This window comes from Canis lupus, chromosome 15 (genome assembly GCF_011100685.1).
Source record: "Canis lupus familiaris isolate Mischka breed German Shepherd chromosome 15, alternate assembly UU_Cfam_GSD_1.0, whole genome shotgun sequence".
NCBI classification, from domain to species: Eukaryota; Metazoa; Chordata; class Mammalia; order Carnivora; family Canidae; genus Canis; species Canis lupus.
In genome coordinates, this window is record NC_049236.1 from 33,469,593 (window position 1) to 33,496,967 (window position 27,375).

Below are 27,375 nucleotides of genomic sequence, written 5' to 3' on the forward strand. Positions count from 1 at the left end.
ATTCCTGTACACTAACGAGACAGAAGAAAGAGAAATTAAGGAGTCCATCTCATTTACAATTGCACCCCAAACCATAAGATATCTAAGGAATAAGCCTAACCAAAGAGGTAAAGGATCAGTACTCAGAAAACTATAGAACACTCATGAAAGAAATTGAGGAAGACACAAAGAAATGGAAAAACATTACAAGCTCAGGGATTAGAAGAACAAATATTGTTAAAACGTCTATGCTACCTAGAGCAATCTATACATTCAATGCAATCGCTATCAAAATACCATCAAATTATTTCACAGAGATGGAACAATAATCCCAAAATGTATATGGAACCAGAAAAGACCCCAAATTGCCAAAGGATTGTTGAAAAATAAACCAAAACTGGTGGCATCATAATTCTGGACTTCAAGCTCTATTACAAAGATGCAATCATCAAAACAATATGGTACTGGCACAAAAACAGACATACAGATCAATGGAACAGAATATAGAACCCAGAAATAGACCCTCAACTCCATGATCAACTAATCTTTGACAAAGCAGGAAAGAAAATCCAATGGAAAAAAGTCTCTTCAACGAATGATACTGGGAAAACTGGACAGCTACATGTAGAAGAAAGAAACTGGACCATTTCCTCACACCATACACAAAAACAGACTCAAAATGAATGGAGATAGGAATCCATTAAAATCCCAGAGAAGGGATCCCTGGGTGGCACAGCAGTTTAGCGCCTGCCTTTGGCCCAGGGCGTGATCCTGGACACCCGGGATCGAATCCCACGTTGGGCTCCCGGTGCATGGAGCCTGCTTCTCCCTCTGCCTATGTCTCTGCCTCTCTCTGTGTGTGACTATCATAAATTAAAAAAAAAAAAAATCCCAGAGAAGAACACAGGCAGCAACTTCTTTGACCTCAGCTGCAGCAACTTCTTGCTAGACATGTCTTCAAAGGCAAGAGAAACAAAGGCAAAAATGAACTTATGGGACTTCATCAGGATAAAAAGCTTTTTGCACAGCAAAGGAAACAATTAACAAAACCAAAAGGCAACCGACAGAATGGGAGAAGATATTTGCAAATGACACATCAGATAAAGGGCTAGTATCCAAAATCTACAAAGATTTTGTATCAAATGCAACACCCAAAGAACAAATAATCAGATCAAGAAATGGGCAGAAAACATGAACATACATTTCTCTGAAGCAGTACACATGGCCAACAGTCACATAAGAAAATGCTCTACATCACCTGGCATCAGGGAAATACAAATCAAAACCACAATGAGATACCACTTATTCTAGTCAGAATAGCTAAAATTAACAAGTCAGGAAACAACAGATGTTGGCGATGATGCAGAGAAACAGGAACTCTCTTACATTGCTGGTGGGAATGCATGCTGGTGCAGCCACTCTGGAAAACAGTGTGGAGGCTCCTCAAGAAGTTAAAAATAGAGCTACCCTACGAACCAGCAATTGCATACTGGGTATTTACCCCAAAGATATTGATGTAGTGATCTGAAGGGGCACCTGCACCCCAATGTTTATAGCAGCAATGTCCACAATAGCCGAACTATGGAAAGAGCCCAGATGTCCATCGACAGATAAATGGATAAAGAGGGCGTGGTATATATACAATGGAATACTACTCAGCCATCAAAAAAATGAAATCTTGCCATTTGCAATGATGTGGTTAGAACCAGAAGATATTATGCTAAATGAAATAAGTCAATCAGAAAAGGCAATTTTTGCATGATCTCACACATATGTGGAATTTATGAAACAAAACAGTGGTTCATAGGGGAAGAGAGGAAAAAATAAAATGACAAAATCAGACAGGGAGACAAACCATAAGAGACTCTTAATCATAGGAAACAAAACTCAGAGTAGCTAGAGGGTAAGAGGTGAGGGGATAGGTAACTGAGTGATGGACATTAAGGAGGGCATGTGATATAATGAGCACCGGGTGTTATATATGACTAATGAATCACTGACCCCTACCTCTGAAACGAGTAATACATTGTATCTCAGTTAACTGAATTCAAATAGAATTTTTAAAAATTACAATAATCCTGTGGCATTAGCCCCATTTTACTGCTGAGGAAACAGGAGTACAGAGAGATTAAGCAATTTGCCTAAAACAAGGCAAAAAAACATACCTAGCAAATGGCACAGTCAGGATATAAATCTGGACAATCTGGATTCAGAGCTTGACACTAAGCCACTATAATTTTGCCACTTGATGACGGGTATCTAAAACACAGGTGGTCTCCTCTAAATCAACAACCAGACTACAATCACATAAAAGACTTCTGAGGTCTAGGTTTTGCTGCTTTAACAAACCAGATCTCTAGAAAAACTGTATTCCTAGACTCTAACTGCTAGAGGTAGGTCTTCAAAGAATAAGAATTATATATTATACCCATTTAGTTACTCATTTGCTTGCTTATTTTTGATGGATAGTAATAAAAGCATTAATCACAGAAAAAAACTATTGTTATACAACCATTAACATACCATTAAACCTAGACATCCATGAAATAAAGAGTCATTACAATGTTATTTCTATGGAAAGCCTATCAAGGTATTTTTCCCAATCATAATAATGTTCCTTAATCTAAATTATCTAGTTATAATTCTATAGTAAGTTGACTCAATTAACTTTATTAGTTATAATCCTTTATTTTGGGTCTTTTATTATAAACTATCTTAAAAAAATAAAAAAATAATAAAAAATAAAAAATAAATAAATAAACTATCTTAAATCTTTTTAGTAGTAGATAAAACATAAATGACAATTTTAAACTATTTTTGTGATCCATTACATTTCAGAGAAATAAACTTCCTTTGGCTTAAGTGTGAAATTATTTTGAAAATAGACTTTATTATTCTTCATATTTTATTTACAGAAAAAAATCTTACCTGCTTCTCTTTTTCAAGTGACTTCTTCAGTTCATTCTGTTCCTTAAGTGTATTCTCTGTCTGTACCTGAAGCTGATGCTTTAATTCTTTGCAAGTTTTTTCCTAAAAACAAATGAAAACTACATTATACAGAAAGTATTTGTAGTAAGTTTAAGAAGTTTGATTTATATGCTTAGTAAGATCCACACATGGAAATAAACTACAATCACTGATGGTTTAACATGGGATAGAATCATCCATTTCAGTTATACAACAGCCAAATATTATAGCAGTAAAGTAGAGGGACAGAAAAAGGTTAAGAGCTTCTATCATCAACCAGCACAACACTTTAGGAACCATATTTTTATGTCACACAATTAATTGTAATTAATTAACGTGTCATGCTATTTTAAAAGTAGGATAACGAGGGGCACCTGGGCTCAGTTGGTAGAACATGTGACTTGATTTCAGGGTACTGCATTCAAGCCCCATTTGGGCAGGGAGCTATTTTTTAAAAAGCTCATAAAAGTAAAACAACAATATTCAACCAAATGGAAGAAAGGAGGGATGCCTGGCTGGCTCAGTGGTTGAGCACCTGCCTTCAATCCAGGGCGTGATCCTTGGAGTCCTGGGATCAAGTCCCATATTGGGCTCCCTGCACGGAGCCTGCTTCTCCCTCTGCCTGTGTCTCTCATAAATAAATATATTTTTTTTAAAAAAATGGAAGAAAGGAAATTTTTGCAAAAGAAAGTGTTAAAATAAAGAATAATTACATATTACTAAATATGTGATTTATATTACATATAAATATGTTTACGTATACATATATATTATATACACATAAATTCACATAAAACAATCACAACTTAAGAGGAAAGATGTAAAGATAGGAAATATATTCTCCAAACAGAAAGGAACATAAAAGTAACCATACAAATATCATGTATTTTTTGTGCTACTAAATACTTTCACTGACTTTTATATTTAAAACAAGAGAATTTTACTTTTGCTGTTACTCTGTTATTCCATGTTAAAATCTTTTTTTTTTGAAGGTTGATTAATTTATTTTAGAGAGAGAGAGAGAGCAAAGAGTGAGTATGAGTAGGGGGAGGGGCACACAGAGAGAAACTCAAGCTGACTCCATGCTGAGCCCAACATGAGGCTCAATCCCAGGATCCCGAGGATCATGACCTGAGCCAAGACCAAGATGCTTAACCAACTGAGCCACTCAGGCGTCCATGGGATAAAATATTTCTGAGAATACAAGCCCTCATTAAGCATTTCCTGAAACTGTGTGACTTTTGTTTCATATAGTTTAAATATGTTTTATGGTATCTCTAAGACATGGTATTATCTAGAGTCTTAGAATATTCAGTAGAAAATTAGAAAGTTTCTAGTACCAGAATTAAAAGTCAACAAGGTCTTTCTGATCTTTTTGGTTTTTTTCAGGCAAGTGAATAACATTTGTACCAGCAGCTACATTCTCTGTGAAAATGTCTCTGTGTACAAATAGGCAGCTATCTCTCCCAAATCCATTGTAACACAATAGAGAAAAACTGTATATCCAACTAAAAGCTTCCTGGGCCTCTGGAAATTTTACACACAAACACTAATATCTTTTTCTCAGGTTAAGCAATCCCACTTTCCTTCCTCATAAGAATTATTTAAAATCACTTAAATGTAGGATAAAAAGTCAACAGTGGGTTTAAGAAGAAAAACCAGTATATTTTAAATAAAAATCACTTCTACCTAACGTAGTGAACATAAACAACTAACCAAATCTAATATAGCAGCTTTTCCTTTCTGATTTTCCTTTTCAAATTCACTTTTAGAGTTCTTCAAAGATTCAGAAACTTTTGAAAAATTCTCTTTTGTTGCAGAAAGCTCTGTCATTAGAGTTTCTTTCTCCATCTTCACTTTTTGTAGTTCTGCTGCTGCTGTCTGAATTTTGTTATTCAATTCCTTGTGCTGCATCTTTGCATCTTGACTTAAATTTTCAATTTCTCGTTTAAGGAGTTTTTTTTCTTCCTCTTGCTCGGTAAGCATTTGCTTAATATTTTCAAGGGCTTCAGATTTTTTCTGTAGATCCAACTTTGTACTGGATACTCTAAATATTTAAGAAATAAGTTTTTAAAATAATGCATAATTTAGCATTCTTAACTTAGCATTAAAAATTAATTGCTATTTTTAAATTAATAATTTTGTTTTAAAACTTTCTTGTGTAGTTCAGATGTAAAAATCATAATTTAATGTCATAAAACTGAAAATCCTTAAATCTGATCTGATCACTTAACAGATAAAGATGGTTTTCTTCAAGTTAAATAAATTAATGGTAAAGCCAAGACTATCTAAGACTCCTTACTTAATCCAGTCTTGTCTGTTGCAATGGATGCCCCCCAAATTGTACATATAGCAGAGCCTCTAGTCTACAATAGCCAGAAAAGGTTTTCCATGTACTTTAAAGAACCTATTCATTGTGTTAACCCCCACGCATATAGAGAACTTTGTCTTCTTCCTTGAAAATATAAAATACATTATGTCTCTTTATATATTAAGCTTCAAAACATGATTAACCCAGAAAAAAAACTAAAAAAAGAGAGAGATATTTCATTTCAAACATAGAGAAAAGACGAACTATTTACTTTAATTCTAGAGCCTAGCAGATTATACAAGAGACTTGTTATCTTTTGTCCCTTAACATAAGTTTTCTACACCTGAGTGAATAAGCTTCAAGAATAAGGAAATGAAGATACAGCTTTAAGAAAGTTAAAAACTGCTGCTGCTTTGATAAAAGGAATAAAATTACTCACCAAAAGAAAAAGACACAAAAAGAAAAAAGAAAAAAGAAAAAAGAAAAAAGAAAAAGAAAAAGAAAAAGAAAAGAGAAACACATTTATTAAAGATCAACTATTTTTAAAGTGAAAATAAAACCAGATGCAAAGCAGTATTTCTGGAATGCATACTACTTCTGATATACTTTATACAATCAGTATAAATTTAATAATATGTTAAAGAGAGGTTGTTAAAAGATGTACTAGCCACATTGTGGAAGTTGGGTATTCATACAATACCAGAATTATATTTATACGCAACTCTAAAATTAGGACTTGATATATATAACTATGCTACCCCATAAATAATTATTATAAAATCATAAGACTATGTGAATCAAAGAAGGCAAAACAGAAATAAAGCCTTCTGTGTTCACTGTAAAACTAATTTTAAAAAGGGTCCTAAAGGAAATAATAAATCTACAATCATAGTTGGAAACTTAGCACTCCTTTCTCAGAAACTGACAGAACCACAGGGGGGAAAAAGGCAAGTATATTGAAAGTTAAACATTATCTGGAATGAATAAATCAAGGGAACAAAAAAATACAAAATAGGGAACCTGGTCAATGGTATTGTAATAGTGTTGTCTGGTGACAGATGGTAGCTACCATTGTGGTGAGCTTAGCAGAACACATAGAGATGCTGAATCACTATGCTATATACCTGAAACTAATGTAACATTGTGTGTCAACTATAGTCAAAAAAAAAAAAAAAAAAGAAAAAAACCTTTTTCTAAGTATTATTAATCACCTTGCCTAGTTGATATTTATAAAACACTTCATCCAACAGAGAATATACATTGGTACACATGGAAAATTAACCAAGATAAACCATACACTGGGTGATAAGACCATATGAAAAGTCTAAATTTTACAGAGTATGTTCTCTGTTCACAGTAGAATTAAATTAGACGTAACAGCTATCAAGAAAAGCTCCAAATACTTGGGAAGTAAACAACATACTTCTAAATACTCCATGTATCAAAGAATAAAATCACAAAGGATATTAGAAAGTACATTACACTATACACTAATGAAAATATATTGTAAGATCACAGTTGGAAGTAGAGTTGGATACACAGATGGAAGTGGGCTTGATAAAAGGGGAAACTTTACCCTGTTCTTTGGGCTGAGCCCTGGGATCAGGGGTAAAGTTTAGACAAACCCAGATGTGTTTACCTAGTCCTTTTTTCCAAGGTAGTACAGGAGAAATACAATATTCCACACAAAAAATAAAAATAAAACAAAACATTTCCATAAAGTATACAGACAAAAAAAAAAAAGACTTTAGTATTAAAAGGTTTCCCTATCTCAACATGATAGGGAAGCCTAAGTGAGTTCTAAACATAAGATTAGAACATACAATAGAAATGGGCCCATTTACATTGAGCCCGTTAGAAATGGAAGCACCTTTGGGATTACAGGGCCTTGGGAAGAAGAACAAGAACCAACTTGGAAGTGATCTTCATGGACTGATGACTGGGTTCCAGAAGTAAATTAATTTAATTAAATTACTCAGGGGATGATATAAGGGATCACATGTGCTCCCCAAATACCTATGCACCCTAAACCATGATGCTAACAGTGAGAAGGAATGCCATACAATGCACTTCTATATCCTCAAAGTATCAGGACTTATTTCACTAGAAATAATACAAGAAATTTTTTTTATCATCACTCCCAAACAAAGACAAAAACCATAAAGGTGTCAAACAACTTAATTATCATCAATCTGATGGGTTTTTATTTCATTTCCCTAAAGGATATCTTTCCAAGGCTCTCAGCTTCCATTTTTACTACTGAGAGTCAAAAACCTTCATACCCTTGACACAGATCAAGTCTGTCAACTCAGAGTGGCCTATTTGGCCTTTAAAGGTAAAGTCTACTGAAATGTGACTAGTCATAAGCCCTCCTTTGAAGATATATCCAGATGAATGGAGTGGAACTGATTTTTATCCACCAAAATTCTGGTAAGTATGTGTCCACTGAAGATCTTATGGAAAGACCCAGTGCAAGCATCAAGAACAAGCTAAGCAAGAGACTAATTCTACCTTAGAAGTAAGAAAAGATGCTCCATCTCAGCACTTTTATAAAAATATGGGTTATGTCTGCAGGCACACACCCCTTCTGCCACCAAGGACATCTGAATTTTCATATATCACTGAATCTCTTAGATCCTAGTATCTTCTAAACTAACCTACCCTTATACTCAGAGTTGTCATAAGCCCATTAAGCACTTAGTGCAAATGGGAAAAGACAATCTTCCTCAAGGTAATTTATTCTATCTGTTGAAAAAGTGTCATGCTATACTACGACATATAATAATCACCTGCAGAAACCTGACAAACTACAAAGAGGGTGAGTAACTGAAAATGAAACAGATACTACAAAAGGTGAACAGTCACAGGGAAGCTTCCACATTAAAAAGCTATAAAAAGAAGAACAAACTGAAACCAAAGTCGACAGAAGAAAATACTAAAGAAAAGATGAGAAATAAATGAAATAGAAAATTGACAAAATCAGGGATGCCTGCCTGGCTCAGTTGGTAGAGCATGCAACTCTTAATCTCCAGGTTGTGAGTTTTGAGCCCCTATTGGGCATGGAGCTTACTTAAAATAATTTTTAAAAATAAATAAAGTTCTAATCTAAAAAAATTTGACAAAATCAAAAGTTTTTTTTTATAAAATTGATAAACCCCAAGTTAGACTGATCAAGAAAAAGATAGAGAACATAAATTAACAGAGTAAATAATAAAGACATCACTACAGATACTACAGATCTTAAAAGTGTAATGATCTTACTGTACCAATAAATTTGAAGTTTAGATGAAATGGACAAATTTCTTCAAAGACACAAATTAGCAAAACTGACTCGAGTAAAATATTTGAAAACAGTTAATAGCTCTGTATCTATTAAATAAATAGAACTCCAAATTAAGAAACAACTCAGAGGGAACTTCAGGTCAGTTGATTCATTGATGAATTCAATAAAACACTTAAAAAATAAATTATACCTATCACAAACCCTTTCAGAAAGAAAGAAAACTGTCAATTTATTTTTAAGACCGACATAACCTTGATTCCAAAACTATGATGATGATATTAAAGAACACTGCAGACCAACAAATCCCCATGAATGCACAGAAAATTCTAAGCAAAGTATTATCAAGTCAAATACAGCAATATATGAAAAGAATAATACAAGATGATCAAGTGGGAATTATCCCAGGAAAGCAAGATTGGTTTACTATTTAAAAAAACAATCCATGTAATTTACCATATTAACAGAATAAAGGAGAAAAATCATATGATCAATAGATACAGAAAAAGAAGTTGACAAAAAAAGTTTTAACAAAACTAGTATGGATAGGAGTGCCCTCAATCTGATAAAGGAATCTAGGGAAAACAACAACAACAACAACAAAAAAAAAACACAGCTAACCTCAAAATGAATGATGAAATATTTCATGTTTCCTATCAAGGCCTGGGAACAATGCAAGAATATCCACTATCTTTTTATTCAAAAGTTCACTGTAGATGTCAGCTAACAGTAAATAAAAAAAAAAAAAAACTTTTTAATGAACACAAAAGGCCTACAGATTGAAGAAAAAAAGAAGTAAAACTGTTGCTAATTCACAAACAGCAAAGCTATCCATTTAGAAAATTCTAAAAACTCTACAAAACAAAAATGTGAATTTAACAATGCTAAAGGTAGTAAGATTCAATTGCTTTTTTATACAAGCCACAAGAAATCAGAAAATTTTAAAAACAATTCCAATTACAATAAAATTGAAAAACATAAAATATTTAGGATTAAATTTAACAAAAGATATTTAGGATTCCTATTTTTAAAACAACAAAATGTTGATGAGAGATATTAAAGAAAACATAAATACTAAAGATATACCATGTTCATGGACTAGAAGACTCTGTATTCTTAAAACATTAATTCTCCCCAAATTGAATTACAGATTCATTGTAATTCCAATCAAAACCCAATAATTTATTTGTAGAAATGGATAAGTTAATATTAAAATTTATATGGAAAGCAATAAACTTAAAAGACTCAAGATAATCTTGAAAAACAATTAAGTTGGAGGGCTGATACAATATAACAAGACCTATACCACAAAGCTACAAAAATCAACATGCTGGCAGGATACCACACAGAACATAGACCAATGGAACTGAATAGAACCCATAAATAAACCTACATATACTAGGTAAACTGCTTTTGACAAAGGCACCAAAGGCCATTCATTGGGAGAAAGAAGTTTTATCAAAAAATGGTATTAGAACAACTTCATGATGAACGGGAAAAAAAGATGATCCTGGACCCCTATCTCATACTTCTTACAAAAATAAGTTCAGGGCAGATCCTATACTTAAATGTAAAAACTAAAACTATAAAATTTCCATAAGAGAATTCTTCATAAACCATGGGGATAGGCAGAAGTTTCTTAGAAAAGACACAAAACATTAAACATAAAATAAAACAAATAAATTGAATTCAACCAGAATTAAAAATTTTTTTTTCACTGAAAGACACTACCAAAAAAACGTAAAGCAAAGCTGCTAGGAAATGTCTTGATAATCTAGCTGTCTGTCTGGTTAGCTGGCTGGTTATCTGGAAAAGGATTAGTATTTTGAATACACAAAGAATAGTAAGAAGATCCAATGAGAAAAAAATTTTAATAGGCAAAATAATTTACACTTCACAAATGAAGAAATGCAAATTAAGCCCACAATAAGATACCATTTAATATTCAATAAATAGCTAAAATTAAAAAACTAACAACACCAAATACTGGCAAGGATATGATGCAACTGAAACATTCCCAGTAGGAGTATAAAATGGTACAGACACTTTGGGAAAAAGTCTGGTAGTTTTTCATACAGTTAGTTAAGCATACATCTATCCCACCATGACTCTGAACTTTCACAAAAATGCTTATATAAGAATATTGACAGCACCTTTATCAAACAGACAAAAAATGCAAATAACCCAAAAAATACCCACCAACAAAAGACTAGATAAACAAATTATAGTATATTCATTCAATGGAACAATATTTATTCAACTACATGGATGAATTTTTAAAACAGTACAGTAAGTGAAAAAAAGCCAGTCACAAAAAAAAAACAAAACATACTATATGATTTCAATTCAAAACTACACAACATCAATGTATAGACACTGAAATCAGAACTATAGCATCTACAAGGTTTTGACTAGAACGGCACCCCAAGGAAACTCCATGAGTAATAAAAATTTTGTGGGGAAGGGGGCGCATATTATTACACTGAGTACACACTTAATAAAACTCAAACAAATTGTGTATGTGAGATCTGTGCATTTAATGGTATGTAAATTTTACTTCAATAATTTTTAAGGGAAGCCTGGGTGGCTCAATGGTTGAGCATCTGCCTTTGGCCCAGGGCATGATCCCGGTTCAGGGCTTGAGTCCACTTCAGGCTTCCTGTGGGGAGCCTGCTTCTCCCTCTGCCTATGTTTCTGCTTATCTCTGTGTCTCTCATGAATAAATAAATAATATCCTTAAAAATAATAATAATAATAATTTTTAAAAAGATAAACTGATTCTGGTGTTTTCCTTGTGCTCATAAATACAATCTATCAAGATGCATCACAAAGCTAAATAGAGTATTTCTTATTTTAAAAAAAGGTGGGATCCCTGGGTGGCGCAGCGGTTTGGCGCCTGCCTTTGGCCCAGGGCGCGATCCTGGAGACCCGGGATCGAATCCCACATCGGGCTCCCGGTGCATGAAGCCTGCTTCTCCCTCTGCCTGTGTCTCTGCCTCTCTCTCTCTCTGTAACTATCATAAATAAATAAAAATTTTAAAAAAATTAAAAATATTTAAAAAAAATAAAATAAAAAATAAAAAATAAAAAAAAATAAAAAAAGGTATACATTCCATATTTGGTATAGTCCCTCAAAGAGGAAGCCTGATTGTTCGTGGGTGATATATATAAATACTCCTCTATTTGTTACTTTCACATTAACTTATTCAAATCAGTGAATAACTCAGAACAATTGTTTTAACCCAGAGGAATGAGTACCACATTACTGTTGAAAAGAGACCAGATGACCCAAACTTTCAATCCTTTCTAGTGATAGTAAATTTAACCATATTATGACAGCTTTATTTTTCACTCATTCATATTAACATCAGAGTTTACAGAATCAACATAAGAAACATTTAATAAATCTTTAAGCACTGCAAAAGCAAAACTGAAACCGTAAGATTTTAATACTTAGTTTATAATCCTCTCCCTTAAAGTAGATTAGCTTACATTTCTTTCTCCATTTCAAGCTGTTTACTCAATTCTGTGACTCTAAGCTCTAAATCTGTATTCAGCTGTCTTTGTAGTTGTAGTTCCTGCAAAGCTTGTTCCTTGCTTCCTTTAACTTCAAGAGTATCAGCTTCTAGTTTCTATGGAAGAAATATAATACAGTAACCATTTTAATGCCAATAATTATCCATCTGTTATTAAATATAACATTTTTGTTTATATTTACATTGGTGTTGACAATAATAACCATACAATATTTATGATATAATAAAAACACATTTTTCCTTCCCAGCTATTACTGAGTAAAGGAACTATTTATTTTGGAATCTTTCAGAGGACCTACCAGCAGGCTTTATACATGACAGGCAGTCACTAAGTTTCTACTTTTAAACGTTAACTCTAAAGAGAATAAACTTAAAATAATTATATCTATTATTTGAATAAAAGTTATTAATTCAAGTATGAAAAAACTAGGTAACAGGTTTACACATGGGCCCACTTAAAACATATTATCCTTTATATTCAGTGAACAACACCAATGTAATTATAAATATCCAAAACTAAAATGTAGTTGTCATGTTATCCCTCCCGTTAACACCTATTGGCCCTAAATATAAAGTCAGTTAAATTCTTGGTTTTGCACCTTTAAGTTCTTGGTTTAGAGATGGCTGTTCTTCATAGTATAGTTTCTGTCTCATACACATACATATAGCTGTATTTTTACAAATTTACAAAATCAAGCTGTTAAGTATAAAGTTTAAATATTGATGAGCAAGGCATTTTCTTATACAGTTGTAATAGTTTTGCACCCTAAATATTGTATAAACCAACCTCTGTATCTGTGGCACTTACTCAACACTTATACTGGATATTTGATATAAACTGTAAAATTTTAAAACAGCTATATAAAACACATAGAATACTTCCTAAAATAATTACCAAATGTTAATCACATGAGACATTCTTGGTTCTAAATAACTACTTGTAGAAGATACCCGAAGAGAATTCTCATTAGATGCTTTTCAGTAAATGGTCTCTGTTCTTTTCAACCATTACAAAAGTCATTTGTCATTACTATTATCACTGACCATAATGAAAAGAAAAAGAAATCCCTAAACAGAATTGTAAACATAAATCTTCTCCCATGTTGTATCAGTGTATGTGTGTGTATGTATATACGTAGTTCTACAGAAGTGTTTCATCTGATTGTGAAGATATAACTTACATATACATAGTCATTTGAGATATAGTTAATTAATAGTAGATCCCATTTAAAGGAAAAAGGACTGAGGTCAAATCCTCTTCTGAAAGGTCTAGTCATTTAATCTCTTTAGTAAATCAACACTTTCACTTGGAATCGTGTTAAAATAAGAAGTAGTTTACCACAGCATAAACTTATCATTAAACTAAAAACAAAATTCAAAAGGTATAAATTTTAAGTTTAAAAAAGGAAGAAGTCTGTCATATGTGAAATATATATTGGAATAGGAGCTAAAGAGATGGGAATGATGGAACAGAAGAGGCTTCATAACAACAAAATGATAAGTTTATATAATTAGAGTAGATCCCTGGTTGGTTGTTTCTTTGCAATAGTTAGTTACACATTACAAAGGAACTAGTATACATGTTAAAGCTGCCATTTGTAAAGCTACCCATTTAGTAGTTCTAACTCTACCAAGTTAGAACTAAAGATGGAATTCAAAAATAAAACTTGAATATTACATATAATTTAAAGTCTTATATCACAACTTCACTCGTGTTTACAAATTTTAAATCTTCAATTCCTTCTAGTTATCAGTTTCCATTACTACAGCAGCAGAAAATATAGGTAAATTTGATATCTTTTATACAAACCTTAATTTGACCTTCTAATTCTTCAGTTTTTTGTTCTAAAGAGAGGTGTTTCTCTTTATATTCTTTAAGATGACTTTCCAGCTGACTGCAATGTTCTTGCTTATCCTGCAACTTTGTAGTGACCTGATCCAACTGAGTAGTGATCTTAGATAACTCCTATAGACAAGCACAATTGAAGAAAACTTTAGTAATAGGAAGGTTTACTTTATTGTATGCCCAAATGTTTCATCAAAGTAAAATTGAAAATTCTAATTTTATTTAAGAAACTATTGGAGTAAGACTAGAAATAAGTCTAATAATGAATCAAAGGTTGTATTTACCAGTATAAAGGACCTGAACTGAAACTGCACACAGTAAGAGCTACCAAGTTTATATGCATAACCAGTCAATAACCTTTTCTAGAAAGAATTATTCTAGGAGCCAAAAGATATAACAATATTAAATAGGCTGATAATAAAGTAACGCTTTTATAATTGTTTTCAGTGTTCAAGATGCCATTTTAAAAAATAACATTTAAAAACAGTGACTACATATATGAAACTTGTTAATTTGTAATATCTAGAGGCACTGAAAGAACAAAATACAAATTACCAGTAGTAAATACCACCCATAAATAGTCACTATTAATGTTTTGATAATTTTCCTTTTAGTCTTTTCTGTTTCTTTGTCTTATACTTTTGAAACAGGAAGAGAATCTTGCTTTACATACTGCTTTATTTTAACCTTTAACATAAAAATGTATCATGAAATTGTGACATCATTTTCTAAAATATAATGATATTTGACTGCATAAATTTCTATTTTATTTGATCCAGATCATTTTTTAGCCAAATGTCCTGCATTAGATTCCTAGATTGCTATAAACTTTCTTCATTTTATTAACAGAAATGTGAAGAGCATCCTAAAAGCTATGACTTTTTTTTTTAAGATCTTACTTATTTATTCATGAAAGACACAGAGAGAGAGGCAGAGACACAGGCAGAGGGAGAAGCAGGTTCCCCGTGGAGATCCCAGTGCAGGACTCGATCCCAGGATCCCAGAATAACGCCCTGAGCCAAAGGCAGATGCTCAACCACTGAGCCACCCAGGCATCCCCTAAAAGCTAGGATTATTCCCTTAGGATAAAGAACTAAAAAGAGCTAAAGAATGAAAAATCCTAAAGTTCTTGAAAAATATTGCCAAACAGCTTTCCTTACCATCATTAAAAGGTTGAACTAACATAGCCAACCACCAGCAATGTATGAAGATGGCTTATTCTTTTACACCCTCTCCAAACCTTCTAGTGTTAAACACAGACATCTTACCTCAATAAGGGCATCTTCTGTTACTATACTAATTTACAATTGATTCTTAATGAACTTGAACATTTGCTAACATATATTTGATCATTTACTTTTTCTGTAGGTTTCCTTAATTCTTATCTAAGTGTTTTAAATAAAAGGATATTAAGCCCTTCATCAGACACATTTTAGAAAATGTTTTATTCTTCTGCTATGTGCTTTCAAACTTTGTTAGTGATATTTTGGGCAGAAAAATGTTAGACTTTTATGTGATTATTCTTATAAATACTCTTTCTATTACAGTTTCTAGCACTGACCTCGTGCTCAGAAAATAGACATATTTAGCAAAAATTTGAGTAAAGTTATAGAACATACATACACAGTAATTCTATGTACATAAAAATAGCAGTGTGTGTGTGTGTGTTGTGTGTATGTGTTTATATATAAACGTATACACATGTATTTATTCAATGCTTATAAAACTCTGGTATGATACATACAAAATTTAAGAGTAAACATTCCATCCAAGGAGCAAAATGGGATTAAAGCTTAGGGTAAAATATAGAAAACAAAGTTTTTAGTTTGTTCACTTAATATATTACTACACTGCTTTAAAAAAAAATTAGACCAACAACCAGTGTTACCTGTAAAATAAGTATAAATTTTAAAACTTTCTGTCTGGTAAAACATGAAAAATATCTTTCAGTATTTTTATCTTGGCCCTAAAGTAGTAAGCTTTTATTTTATCAGCAGTATTGAGAAAAGTAACTTCTGCACTCCCTATAACCCTCCTTATTCTTACCCCCAAGGTAAAAGAGTAACTCTTACTGCAATGGAATACATGGTGGTACTCTTTTCCTGCTTCCAAGTGGTAAGTATATCCAAGTCATGGCCCAGATTACCTACTAAAAACAGGTGTGAAAGTCTGGCCCTCTTTCCCAATCATTGGCACTTGATGGAATGCAACAATTCAACAATTAGGAGTAGATACTTCAGCTCCACACCATGGCCTATACTAAAGAGTAATATAATATTAAGAAGCCCAACCACAGGTGCACACCAGTTAAGCTTTATCAAAAACAAAAATGAATTTTTATCTTCATCTGTCTGACTCCTGCATCCAACACTCAACTGATTCTGAAATCAGGGAGAAATTAAAGGGAAAAAGCAAGTTGATCAGGACATTAATAAAACTGAGAATCACTTTTATACATGTATGCAATTAATTCATCTAACAAAACATTACATTATCGGATGAAACTGCATCAGGTTTACCTACCTGCTGTTTATCTTGTAATGCATTTTGGGCTGTGTCCAAATGATTCTGAAGATCTGCTCTCTGAGCAGTTTTTGCTGCTTCTGCTGATAGCAGTAATTCAGTTTTGGCTTTAATCTGTAACAAAATTGACCAGTCATTTAATTCATATTTAGTTCTTGATTTCCCCTTGCTTGAATATACATTGCTTCTGTCACTAAATTATTTTAAAAACTAGGTCCTTTGGCAAAAAAAAAAAAAAAAAAAAAAAAGTAAGGATTTAGACATTGAAAAATAAGTATGTGATAATCCCTCAAACAGGAATGAGTAGGAGAAAAGAGACTCCTAATAATGTTTGCATAAATGATGAAGTTTATCATGATATATAAGATGATATATATGCCCCTACATGACACCAAAACACATCTCCCTCTCTCTAATTGGACTCCAAATATTGGGTTAACATACAACTCATCTACAAATATATATCCTCTTCTTCCAAGTTATTAAGTATCCCTTATTATATTATTTTATATTTCTTATTTCCAATTGAATTATTTTCCTAATATAAAATCAAGGCTTAGAAATGTTTCTATAACCTTCTCTACTATAGTATAGAATGAGAAACCAACAATAAGAATGGAAAAATAAATACTTTAATTCCCATCCCATCATCACTGATTCATTGAACAAGACCTATATTGGCCTCTGAAAGAATGTATATTAAAATCATATAATAGTACATAAAAAGGGATTTTTTAATTAAACCTTTAAAATAAAATCTAAAAATCAAAGTCGAAAAGTTTTTAACACAGAAATATAATGGTATAATAGAAAATGACTTGAATTAAAAAGAAACAAAAACAAAAAACAAGGATTTCATGAAAAAAAAAAAAAAAAAAGGAAAGAAAGAAAAGAAAAAAGATCGGGTGGTTTCAGATTAGATTGCCAGAAAACATAAAGAGCAAAAAAGGCAAACACAAAAGCTCAACAAACTGTCTAAACACAACCTTTATTTAATTCCTATTCCCAATGTCTTTCCACTAGTAAGTAAAGTAGAAAGAGGGAGAGGGAGGTGAAGATGAGGGACAAAGAAAGACACAAGGAGAGAGAAACAGAATTTATATTTGATGGCTTAAATAGAAGTTTTATTCAGACAAACTCACATTAAATTGCATAATTCAACATTACCTGTATGTCAAGCTGGGAGACCTTCTCCTTGCTCTCATTTAATTGACTATTCAATTCATTGACACTAGTTTCTAAAGAAAGAACACGGTCTTGTGCAGCTCGAAGATGTGCCTTCTGCTCTTGTACTTGGTCATGCAAATTCTCCTGGGCTTGTTTATGGCTTTCTGACTGATTCTTCAGCTTCTCTGTTAGTTGAGTTACCTATCGTATAAGCAAGACTCTAATTATGAAGGTCACAAATGATTTAATAAGAACTAAAAAAACAAAACAAAACAAAAAAATTTAAGGACCATGAGAATATTAAAGTGCTTTATGATAAGTTATCTCATATTTTTTTTAATTTATTCACATCTTTCCAAAAATAAGCACTCAAAATTATAACAAATTCAGAGATTTTTATTATTTTTAAAACCACCTCTACAGAGCTATAATTCACATGAAATAAAATTCACCAAATTTAGTCGCACAGCTTGAGATTTAATAAATATATACACTCATTTAACCATTGCCACAGATGGAAAACATTTCGATTACCCCAAAAGGTTTACTTATGCCCCTTTGCAGTCAGTACCCTCTACTCATCTCTAGCCCCAATCACTGATCTAAATAATGAGTTCCTTATATATTCTGAATATTTCTGAATTGTCAGTTATATGTTTTGCAAATATTTTCTCTTAGTCTGTGCTTGGCTTTTACTTTTATCATGATAACTTTTGAAATGCAAGCAATTTTAATTTAGATGAAATCCAATTTATGTGATGTTTCTTTGGTGTACCTTGCTTAGAGTTCATTGAGTTTCTTGACTCTGTGGGTTCATTATTTTTAATCGAACTGAAATTTTTTTCAGCCATCATTTCAATAAATCTTTTTCTCCTCCCCATCCTTCTGTTACATCAATTATATGTATACTAGATTACATGATCCTGTCCCACAGGTCACTAAAGCATAGTTTTTTTGTTTTGGATTTTTGGTTTTTTTTTTGTTTTGTTTTGTTTTTTAGTCCAGCCTTTTTTTCTCTCTGTGCTTCATCTTGGACAGTTTCAATGGTTTGTCTTAATGTTCTCTACTGCTTTCTATTTGGTTAATTTATTAAGCCCATCCAATGAAGTTTCAATTATACGTTTCTATTTAATTCTTTTTTTATCATCTCTACTTCTATTTCCATTATTATAATTTTTCCCTTATAAGCATATTTTAAGAGCCATATATGTTTTCTTCTTCTTTGAACGTCAGCAATTTTTTGATATTTATGGAACAAGTCTTGATTTTGTTGTCGTCTTTCAAAAATACTTAATTTTGTTCTAGCAGGCAGTTAATATACATGAGGTTCAGCTGGATCCTTTTGAGGCTTGTTCTTATGCTTTATTAGGCCAGGTGTACACTAGCTTTTACCCTAGGGCAGTTTAGTTTCCTATGGTGTGACATTTCTGGGGTTTTACTAAATGTCCCCCAAGTGTTCAACTACGTCTTTATTCCCTTGCTGGAACCTGAGCATCTCCCAGTCCTGACCACGTCTCAGTTTGCAGCTTCCTAGTAACTGCTCACGGCCCAGCCTCACGGAATCCCACCATGCCAATGCAAAGTGCTGCAGCCAGCTAAGGACCCAAGTGAATACCTCAGTAGACTGCTGGGGCTGCTCTCTCCCCTGGCCCCACCCCTCTCTGATAGTCTGTCCTGCACAGGTGAGGTGCCCCACCCTTTGTGAACTCGTCTCTCACCCCTGACTGCAGTGGGACTGCTGTGCTCCCTGGAACCCCCCAACCTGCACCACAGTCTGGAAAATGTCTCCAAGTCAGAAACTAGAATGGTCAAAAGGTTCACTTCCCTTGCTTCTCCTGAATCAAAGCCCCACACTGCTTATTGTACAGTATCTGGAAGTGGTGGTTTTACACATTTTTTCCCTACTTTTCTAGTCATTTATGGTGATAGGACCAAATAGGTATTTGTTACTCCAACAAGGCAGGAAGCTCAAGTAGATAGGTTTGTTTTTATTTATTCTCTTAAAAAGAATTAGAAAAGTGCCATTACCTATTGATGTTTTGTTTTACAATGGTCTCATTTAGATACTTATAACTCTCTTATTGGACAATTCTTCCAAAAAAGTAACTATAAATTCTTTCAGTTTGAAAATATATTAAGTAAAATTTTGTAAATTTCTCTTAAACTACATATAAGCAACTTACCAAAATTATTATTAGCTATGTATTTCACAGACATATAATGACCAAAATATAAGTAACTAGTAAGCCTGCATATTAACCAATACATAGTGACAACTAACAATTAGTACTTTCAGTTTATAAATATACGTTGTTATTCATTCTTTTTTCAAAACATCACAAAATGCCATGAGGCAAGAATGCACTGTTAATAACATCTCTAATTTTCTAATGAGCTGATGACAAGGTGAAATGATTTGCTTGTGGTCACACAGGTAAAAAGTTACATGCTGGGACATGAACTGAAACTTTGTCAGATTATGCTAACTTACTTTTACTACAATAGCAACTACCTCTAAGGTAAATGAGATGTTATTTGTCAAAAAAAAATAATACTTAAAAAGTACTAAAAATTACCAGAATGAAGAGTCATTTAAATAAAGCACTTAGTAAGATTTACAAACCCAATTTTAGAAACAGAATCATTTGTCATGCTTACTTGTTCCTGTAAGTTGTGGTTTTTTTCTTGTAACTGGTTAAGAACAGCAGTCTCTCCTTCACCAGCCTGAATTTTTGCATAAAGATCTTCTCTTTCTTTTTCTAGTAAGGAAATATTTTCTTTACTTTTCTGTAGTAAGGCTTCAAGGTTCTGGATCTTTTGGTCTTTATCACCAATTTGACGTAGTACTTGTTCTAAATCATTCTGTAAAGAAGTGAAAACTACTACCTTAAGGATAAAGAACTTAAAAAATTATTCCTCAACAAAATGATAATACATTTTACAACTCAAACTCTTAGTCTTACATTTTTTAGTTGCTCATTACATTTTAACATGGTAAACTTAAATAATTAGAACTATGTATTTAAAAATATAAATCTGTATTATTGATAATAAACTAGAATTTAACTAAAAACAAAAAAAACAACAAAAAAACCTTCAATTAGCCACATTCTTACTCTAACATTCGGTCCTACTGCCCACTATTATTCTTGTTTAACCCATTTCAGACCTATGAGACTCTCCTCATTCCTTAGCATACCAGGCACACTCCCACCTCAGGGCCTTTTTTTGCACTGTTTCTGCTATCTAGAAAGAATACCTTTCCCACAAAGTCACATGGCTCATCCCCTCTCCTTCAAATGTTTGTTCAAATGTCACTTAATCAGGCCTACCCTAACCATTACATTTAAAATTGCAGCCTTTCGGGGTGCCTGGGTGGCTCAGCAGTTAAGCATCTGATTCCTGATTTTGGCTCAGGTCATGATCTCAGGGTCTTGAGATTGAGCTCCACATTGCTGTGCTCAGCAGGAAGTCTGCTTCTCTCCTTCACCCTCTGCCCTTCCCCCTAACTCATGCATGCACCTGTTCACTCTTTCTCTAAAATAAATAAATCTTTAAAAAAATAAAATAAAATTCCAGCCTTTCCCAATACTCCTTCTCCTGAATGTTTTTTCCATATCCATAGCACTCATCTTTTAAAACACTAAATAATTTACTTATTTTTCATTTTTATTTGTCTTCCTCCACCCCCTCACTAAAATGTATGCTCCACAAGGTGAGGATGTTTGTCTGCTTTATTCATTGATGTATCCAAGATACATATGCTCTAAGATATTTGTTGAATGAAGTGAGAAATAAAGAACTGCACTCTAATACACACACTCAGGAAGGCTCACTTCAATATTCCAATAGGGCTCTTCTATTGATATATCAAAGGACCACTTCTTTTACTCTACCAAGGGCCTAAATGTTACACAGAGCAGGGTGCATTAGTCCGCACCCAGACAATGCCCATTAATATTCTGGAGCTATCTAACCCACAGCCTTTGGCTTGATCCAATCATTCTAAGACAGCCAGAGAGAACCTTTCCCTAGAATCAGGCCCTAACAAGCCCCTCTGCAAACCTTATAGTACACCACACTATCTTGCTCAAACAGAGTCAGCAACCACCAGGTACTCTCAATAATTTGCACCAGTATTGCACCATCTGAGACCACTTTCAAACATGTTTCTCATCTCCCTAAGTTTCAATCACAAAATGATGAAAGGCACCCTAACCTTTCTGTTCTTATTCTCTAACTCCTGCCACTAATGACCCCTTTTTCCACATCCCACTCATCATCTGGAACCACAGCTCCAGGCCTAAGCTTTTTTCCAAAACAGTCACTCTATTTCCAAGTCAGATGTGAAATTTGGTTCACTCTTTACAGATGATGATACCTCCTTAACACTATCAGATACATAAGGACCATTCTGCTAGGCAAGCAACAGAGATTGATTCCTTCCTGGTTTTTCACCCCAAAACTCTCCCCATCATGTAAAAACTTCATGCTGCTTTGAGGAATATGTCACTCATTTATTCTAACCTCTATTCTGTGTTGCTATCATCTATAAACCCCTACCTCATTCACTGAAGACTTGAGACCTGATTTAGTTTTTCTCTCAATCCCAATTTCTGCCAATTTCCTGGGAAACACAAAATACATAGAGAATTAAGAGCACAGCCTCAAATATTCATATCATCTTAATTCCTGGACCTTTACTCATCCTATTCAATCACTCACGCGTAGGATCTTGTAATCACTTGAAATTGTACCAGATGAAAAATTTCAACTCTCCTACTCTATGGCCACAACTTCCTGACCATGTTCCAACTTCATGACCTCATTTCTGTTCTTCAATGTCAAAGAGACATTGATCTCAATTTTCTTCTAGTGTATATAGCTTACATCTCATTTCTCTTTCTGAACCTAATATAATGGATATGGACTAACCTTAACTATTCTCTTAGCTATTCAACATTCTCCAATTGCTTTCACCTCCAAATTCCCAACACAGCCACCCAAAAAAAGGTCCAATCCTAGATCAATATTATAATCTATAATATTATAATCTGCTGACTCCATACCTACATTTCCAAGTACTGTTAGAGCAAAATCATAAATCTTCAAAGATTGCTGCCACTACAGCGTTCTAGAGTCCAACCTCCATTATACTTGTCAATCCTCTCACTTGACTAAGGTTCTCATTCTCAAATATTTGCCTCAGTAACTACTTAAAAGCCTCAAAATTCTCTCCAGATTCTTAATCTCTGCCTGCCTTTCATTAAACCATTACCATCGCCATCTTTATCCAAAAGAAAGGGAGAGGTGGGTGAAGTTTTAGGGGTGATGTGCCTTGATTTTCAATCCCCTTATCTATAAAAATAGGTAGATAGATCCGTATTTGTTTTCTCAAACTTCAAAGAATATCCTACAAAAGAAGATAAATTTTACCACCACCCATTGTTCCTATTACCTCACAGTTTTTTTTTTTACTTCATAGTTTTTCAATACCTTATTATTACTTCAGTCACCTTTCCTTCAATATGCTCAACCATTCCCTCTCTACCAGTCCCTTTGTCCTAGACTATAAACATGTTCGAGTATCTTTTTTTCTTTTTTCTTCTTTTTTTAAAGATTTATTTTTATTTATTTATGATAGACATAGAGAGAGAGAGAGAGAGAGAGAGAGAGAGGCAGAGACACAGGCAGAGGGAGAAGCAGGCTCCATGCCGGGAGCCTGACTCGGAACTCGATCCCGGGACTCCAGGATCGCGCCCTGGGCCAAAGGCAGGCGCGAAACCACTGAGCCACCCAGGAATCCCCCGAGTATCTTTTTTTCAAAAACGCTTCCCAGACCAAACTCCACTCATTTCTGCCCAGTTTTTATACAATTCATATTTAAATTTCAAAAGAAATTCAAATTCACTTTTCCAACTCCCCCATCTCTCATTTACTCATCAAAAAGCAGCTTGTTAAATTATGTTTAACAAGGTCAATGACTTATTAACATATAAGAATATATACTTACAACATACAATTACAGTTTAATGGACATTTTTCACTTATCATACTTGGCAATCCCCACTACACATCCACATTGGAAGCTGCTGATTACTCCCAACCTTTGACTCTCCTCACTCTTTTGACTTCCACTCTGCAGGTTCTCCTTAATTACTTTGATCATTCTCCTTCTTTGGGCTGTTCTTCCTCCATTCATCCATGCCATTAGGTGCTAGTATTTCCCAGAAGTTCTGTGTTACCAGTTATCTGTTCTCCTCATTACACTCCCTCCCCGGATGATCATATCTATTCTAATAATTCCATTTACTCCGTATATACTGATGTTTCTCACAGCTAATACATACATACATATATATACACACACACACACACACACATATATATGTATGTATATATATATTAGCTCACAGCTATATATATATATACATACATATATATACAGCTAATACATACATATATATATAATACATACATATATATATGTATATATATTAGCTCACAGCTATATGTACAAATATAACATGGTTTTCTCCTCCAAGCTTTAAATAAATATATCCTATAGGTTCCTCAACCATGTCCAAACCTGAACTTATCATGGTGAAGTTTTAGCCAATGAAATGGGCATCTGTCTCACATCCACTCACACAGTGGATGACACCTCCATTTACCATGTACCCAGTGTTATCTATCTGGAAGTCATTCTCTCTCTCATTCCCTACTAATAATTCCCTAATTATTAAGTCCTACTTATTTTCTGCTCAAGTATTACTCAGATTTGCCCTATGACATCTTTTAACAATTGCTTGAAATAAGGACATTATTATTTTTCATCTAAACTACTGCATATATTTGTCTTTTGGCTGAACTCCTGCTTCAGAATATTCCCTCTGAAATCTACTTTTCACACAAACACAGCAATGACCTATTTAAAAATCAAATCTGGCTACAGCAGTTCTATCTTGAGACCTTCAATACCTTTCTATCTTCAAAGATAAATGTCGCCCAAGACCTTCTATAAAACTTACTCATGTCTAATGCTCTGGCCTCTACTCTAACTAATCTCTAAGTTATATTTTAAGCTTCAGCAAAACCTAAAAGTTTAGTTCATGTCAGCTTTAGTATCCTTGTCCTTTTAACTTCTATTTGGAACATACTCCTTACTATCATCATCTTCACGACCCAGAAACCATCTGCACATCCTTTGCAAAAGTGCAATCAAATTGTCACTTTTAAGAGGTTTCCAATGATTGCTCTTTTCCAGACTCTATCTCAGATAACTGCCCTCTGTGCTACCATAGTAATCTTCTATACATATATTCATCTATAACAACACTGATTACATCTCTTTAATTAATTTTAGGACTTTTAATGTTTCCATAATGAAACACTTTGCCTGGCCTCTTTGCCATCCTTTTCTTATTCTTCCCCAGAGAATGAGAATTTAACTAACTGAAAGTTTAGAATAAGGAACTAAAGCATGTTTAACTCAACCCCTTGCTCTCCCCTCAGTCTAAGAGACAACCTGCCTAAAGTTATTGAAAGCTTGTCATTTTCAGCTTGGTCTGTGACCAGATGAATAAATTTAACTCTGGGGTATACTATAAAAAAGCACACTTGGGGGTGCCTGAGTGGCTCAGTGGTTGAGTGTCTGCCTTCAGCTCAGGTCGTGATCCCAGGGTCCTGGAGCCTGCTTCTCCCTCTACCTATGTCTCATCACTTATACCCCTTTCTCATCACTCATACCACTCTAGTCACTGGCTTCCTGATATTCCTTAAACATGCTCCTGCCTTACAGCCTTTTAATGTACTGGTGCTCTCTCTGATATCCACATGTCTCACACCCCCCCTTTCTTCAGGCCTTTCATCTTCTCTGCCAATCTTATCTAACACTGCAGCACCCCTTCCAGCCTCCCAGATTCTTTCTACTCCCTGTCCCTTTTGCATCTCCATAGCACTTGTCACCATCTAACACTACATATTTTGCCTACTTACCTTGGCTTTTCTTTTGTCTCCCTCACTAAACTCCATGAGAGCAGATAGCTTTGTCTATTTCATTTGCTGCCATATCCACAAAATCATTTCCTTAGCCAAGAGTAGACATGAATACACATTTGTGACCCAATAAATGAAATAACAAGTAAATGAGTACAATATTTTTATCTCTATCCATCTGACTCCCATCCCACTCTCCAAACTCAGAAGGGTAAGATAGACAAGTTACTTACAGCCTCCTTTAATTCCAACATTGTTTCTGTGTGCACATCATTAGACTGCCATTTTCTAGAAGGCAGGCACTGTGTCTTACTCATCTCTTTATTTTCAGTGCTTACCAGTGCCTGACATATATAGCTAAGTAATATTCAATGAATTAATGAAAGACTGAAGGGATAAATGAACATCAAATTCAAATTCATTTCAAACACTTGGGTACCCTCTTCCCCTCACTGTAACAAAACAAAAATTTTACTTCTTTCAATCTTCTAAGGTACACTATAGAATCTATATAAATTTAACCCAATCTCTTATATTTTCTATACCTACAATTCCAAAGTTCATATGATAGCTCTGAAGCAGGGAAAGATGGGACAAATAAATATCAAGTTCTACTGTAGAAAACACAAAATGTTCTTTTTTACTGGGCTAACTAAATCAGGAAATTTTATTTGCAGTTTTTAAATTTTTCAAATATGGTATTTTTAAACTAATAAGTAATAATTTATTTTGTATACATAATTTAAATATATTTTATTTAAATAAACTTAATAGGTAAATTTATTTAGTAAAGAAATTTAATAAAATTTAAATATTTTATATGAATATGTCTACTTATAATAAGTCTAGTTATAATTTTAAAATAGAAAATTTCAAAATAGCAATTGAAAGAAACAGAGTTTCGAATTATCCAGATACTGAAAACTATCAAAACTATTCACAATCAAGTTTTTTGCATTATACAGTTTTACCACAAAAAAAGAATAATGATTTGGTTAATTTCTGTTTAAAAGGCTAATATTTACCTGAGCTTCTCGAAGTTTTGCTGTAGTGCTTTGCTGAAGAGCTTGTTGTTCTTGATGCTGTTGCTTCATTTTATCTAATTGATGCTGCAATTCTGTAGAATTTGTTACTTTTTCCTTCAACTTAAAAAAAATGTAGACTGTCAGTTGACAATTTAAAGGCATAATGCTATCATTCATAAAGATCTGGCATTACTTTAATTCTCAAAATTCTCAAGTCTGAAGAAAAAAACCTAAATTCTGACAATATATAAAATCAACTTTAAAAGCAGTATCTATTACTTATAGAATCTTAATCTCATGATTATGAAAGCATTCTCTGGGAATAGACTCTAACCCTAAGAATAGAATTCTTTCCCCAGGTTGGCATTTAGTTTATTAATGCTTTTTGTATACTAATATGATCAAGGAATTGATTATATACAGATTTTTTGTAATAATAATCTAAACCATAGTATCAATATTAGTTTTATTTTTTTCCACAACATTATCACTGCTTACTAGAAAATAATGGGGTCATCTACCACAGCTAAGATTCTGAATCTAGAATAAAATCTATTGATGAAGTTACAGATTTTAATTCTCAATGTTTGTTCAATCCTAGTAAAAGAAATAATTTAACAATGATAACTTTTACTTTAACCAATAGTTACCATTTTTGGCAACACCTTTAATTAGGAGAGCATTCAATTTTATGCTTAAATTGTAAAAGTGAAAATTCTTAAATGTAAACTCAAAATTTATAT

The 27,375-nt window shown here is 33.3% G+C and overlaps 1 protein-coding gene across 3 annotated transcripts in view; it reads right to left on the reverse strand.

The window, feature by feature from the left end:
• Nucleotides 1-27,375, reverse strand: part of EEA1 (early endosome antigen 1) — a 112,110-nt gene that overhangs the window by 22,477 nt on the left and 62,258 nt on the right. For all 3 annotated transcript variants that reach the window (XM_038558636.1, XM_038558637.1, XM_038558638.1), the window contains 8 exons: nt 26,633-26,752; nt 20,268-20,471; nt 17,610-17,810; nt 16,443-16,556; nt 13,884-14,039; nt 12,030-12,169; nt 4,663-4,993; nt 2,908-3,009 (listed from right to left, as the gene is read on the reverse strand). In XM_038558636.1, the coding sequence (XP_038414564.1) occupies nt 2,908-3,009; nt 4,663-4,993; nt 12,030-12,169; nt 13,884-14,039; nt 16,443-16,556; nt 17,610-17,810; nt 20,268-20,471; nt 26,633-26,752 (1,368 nt within the window). The remainder of the gene's footprint in view (nt 1-2,907; nt 3,010-4,662; nt 4,994-12,029; nt 12,170-13,883; nt 14,040-16,442; nt 16,557-17,609; nt 17,811-20,267; nt 20,472-26,632; nt 26,753-27,375) is intronic.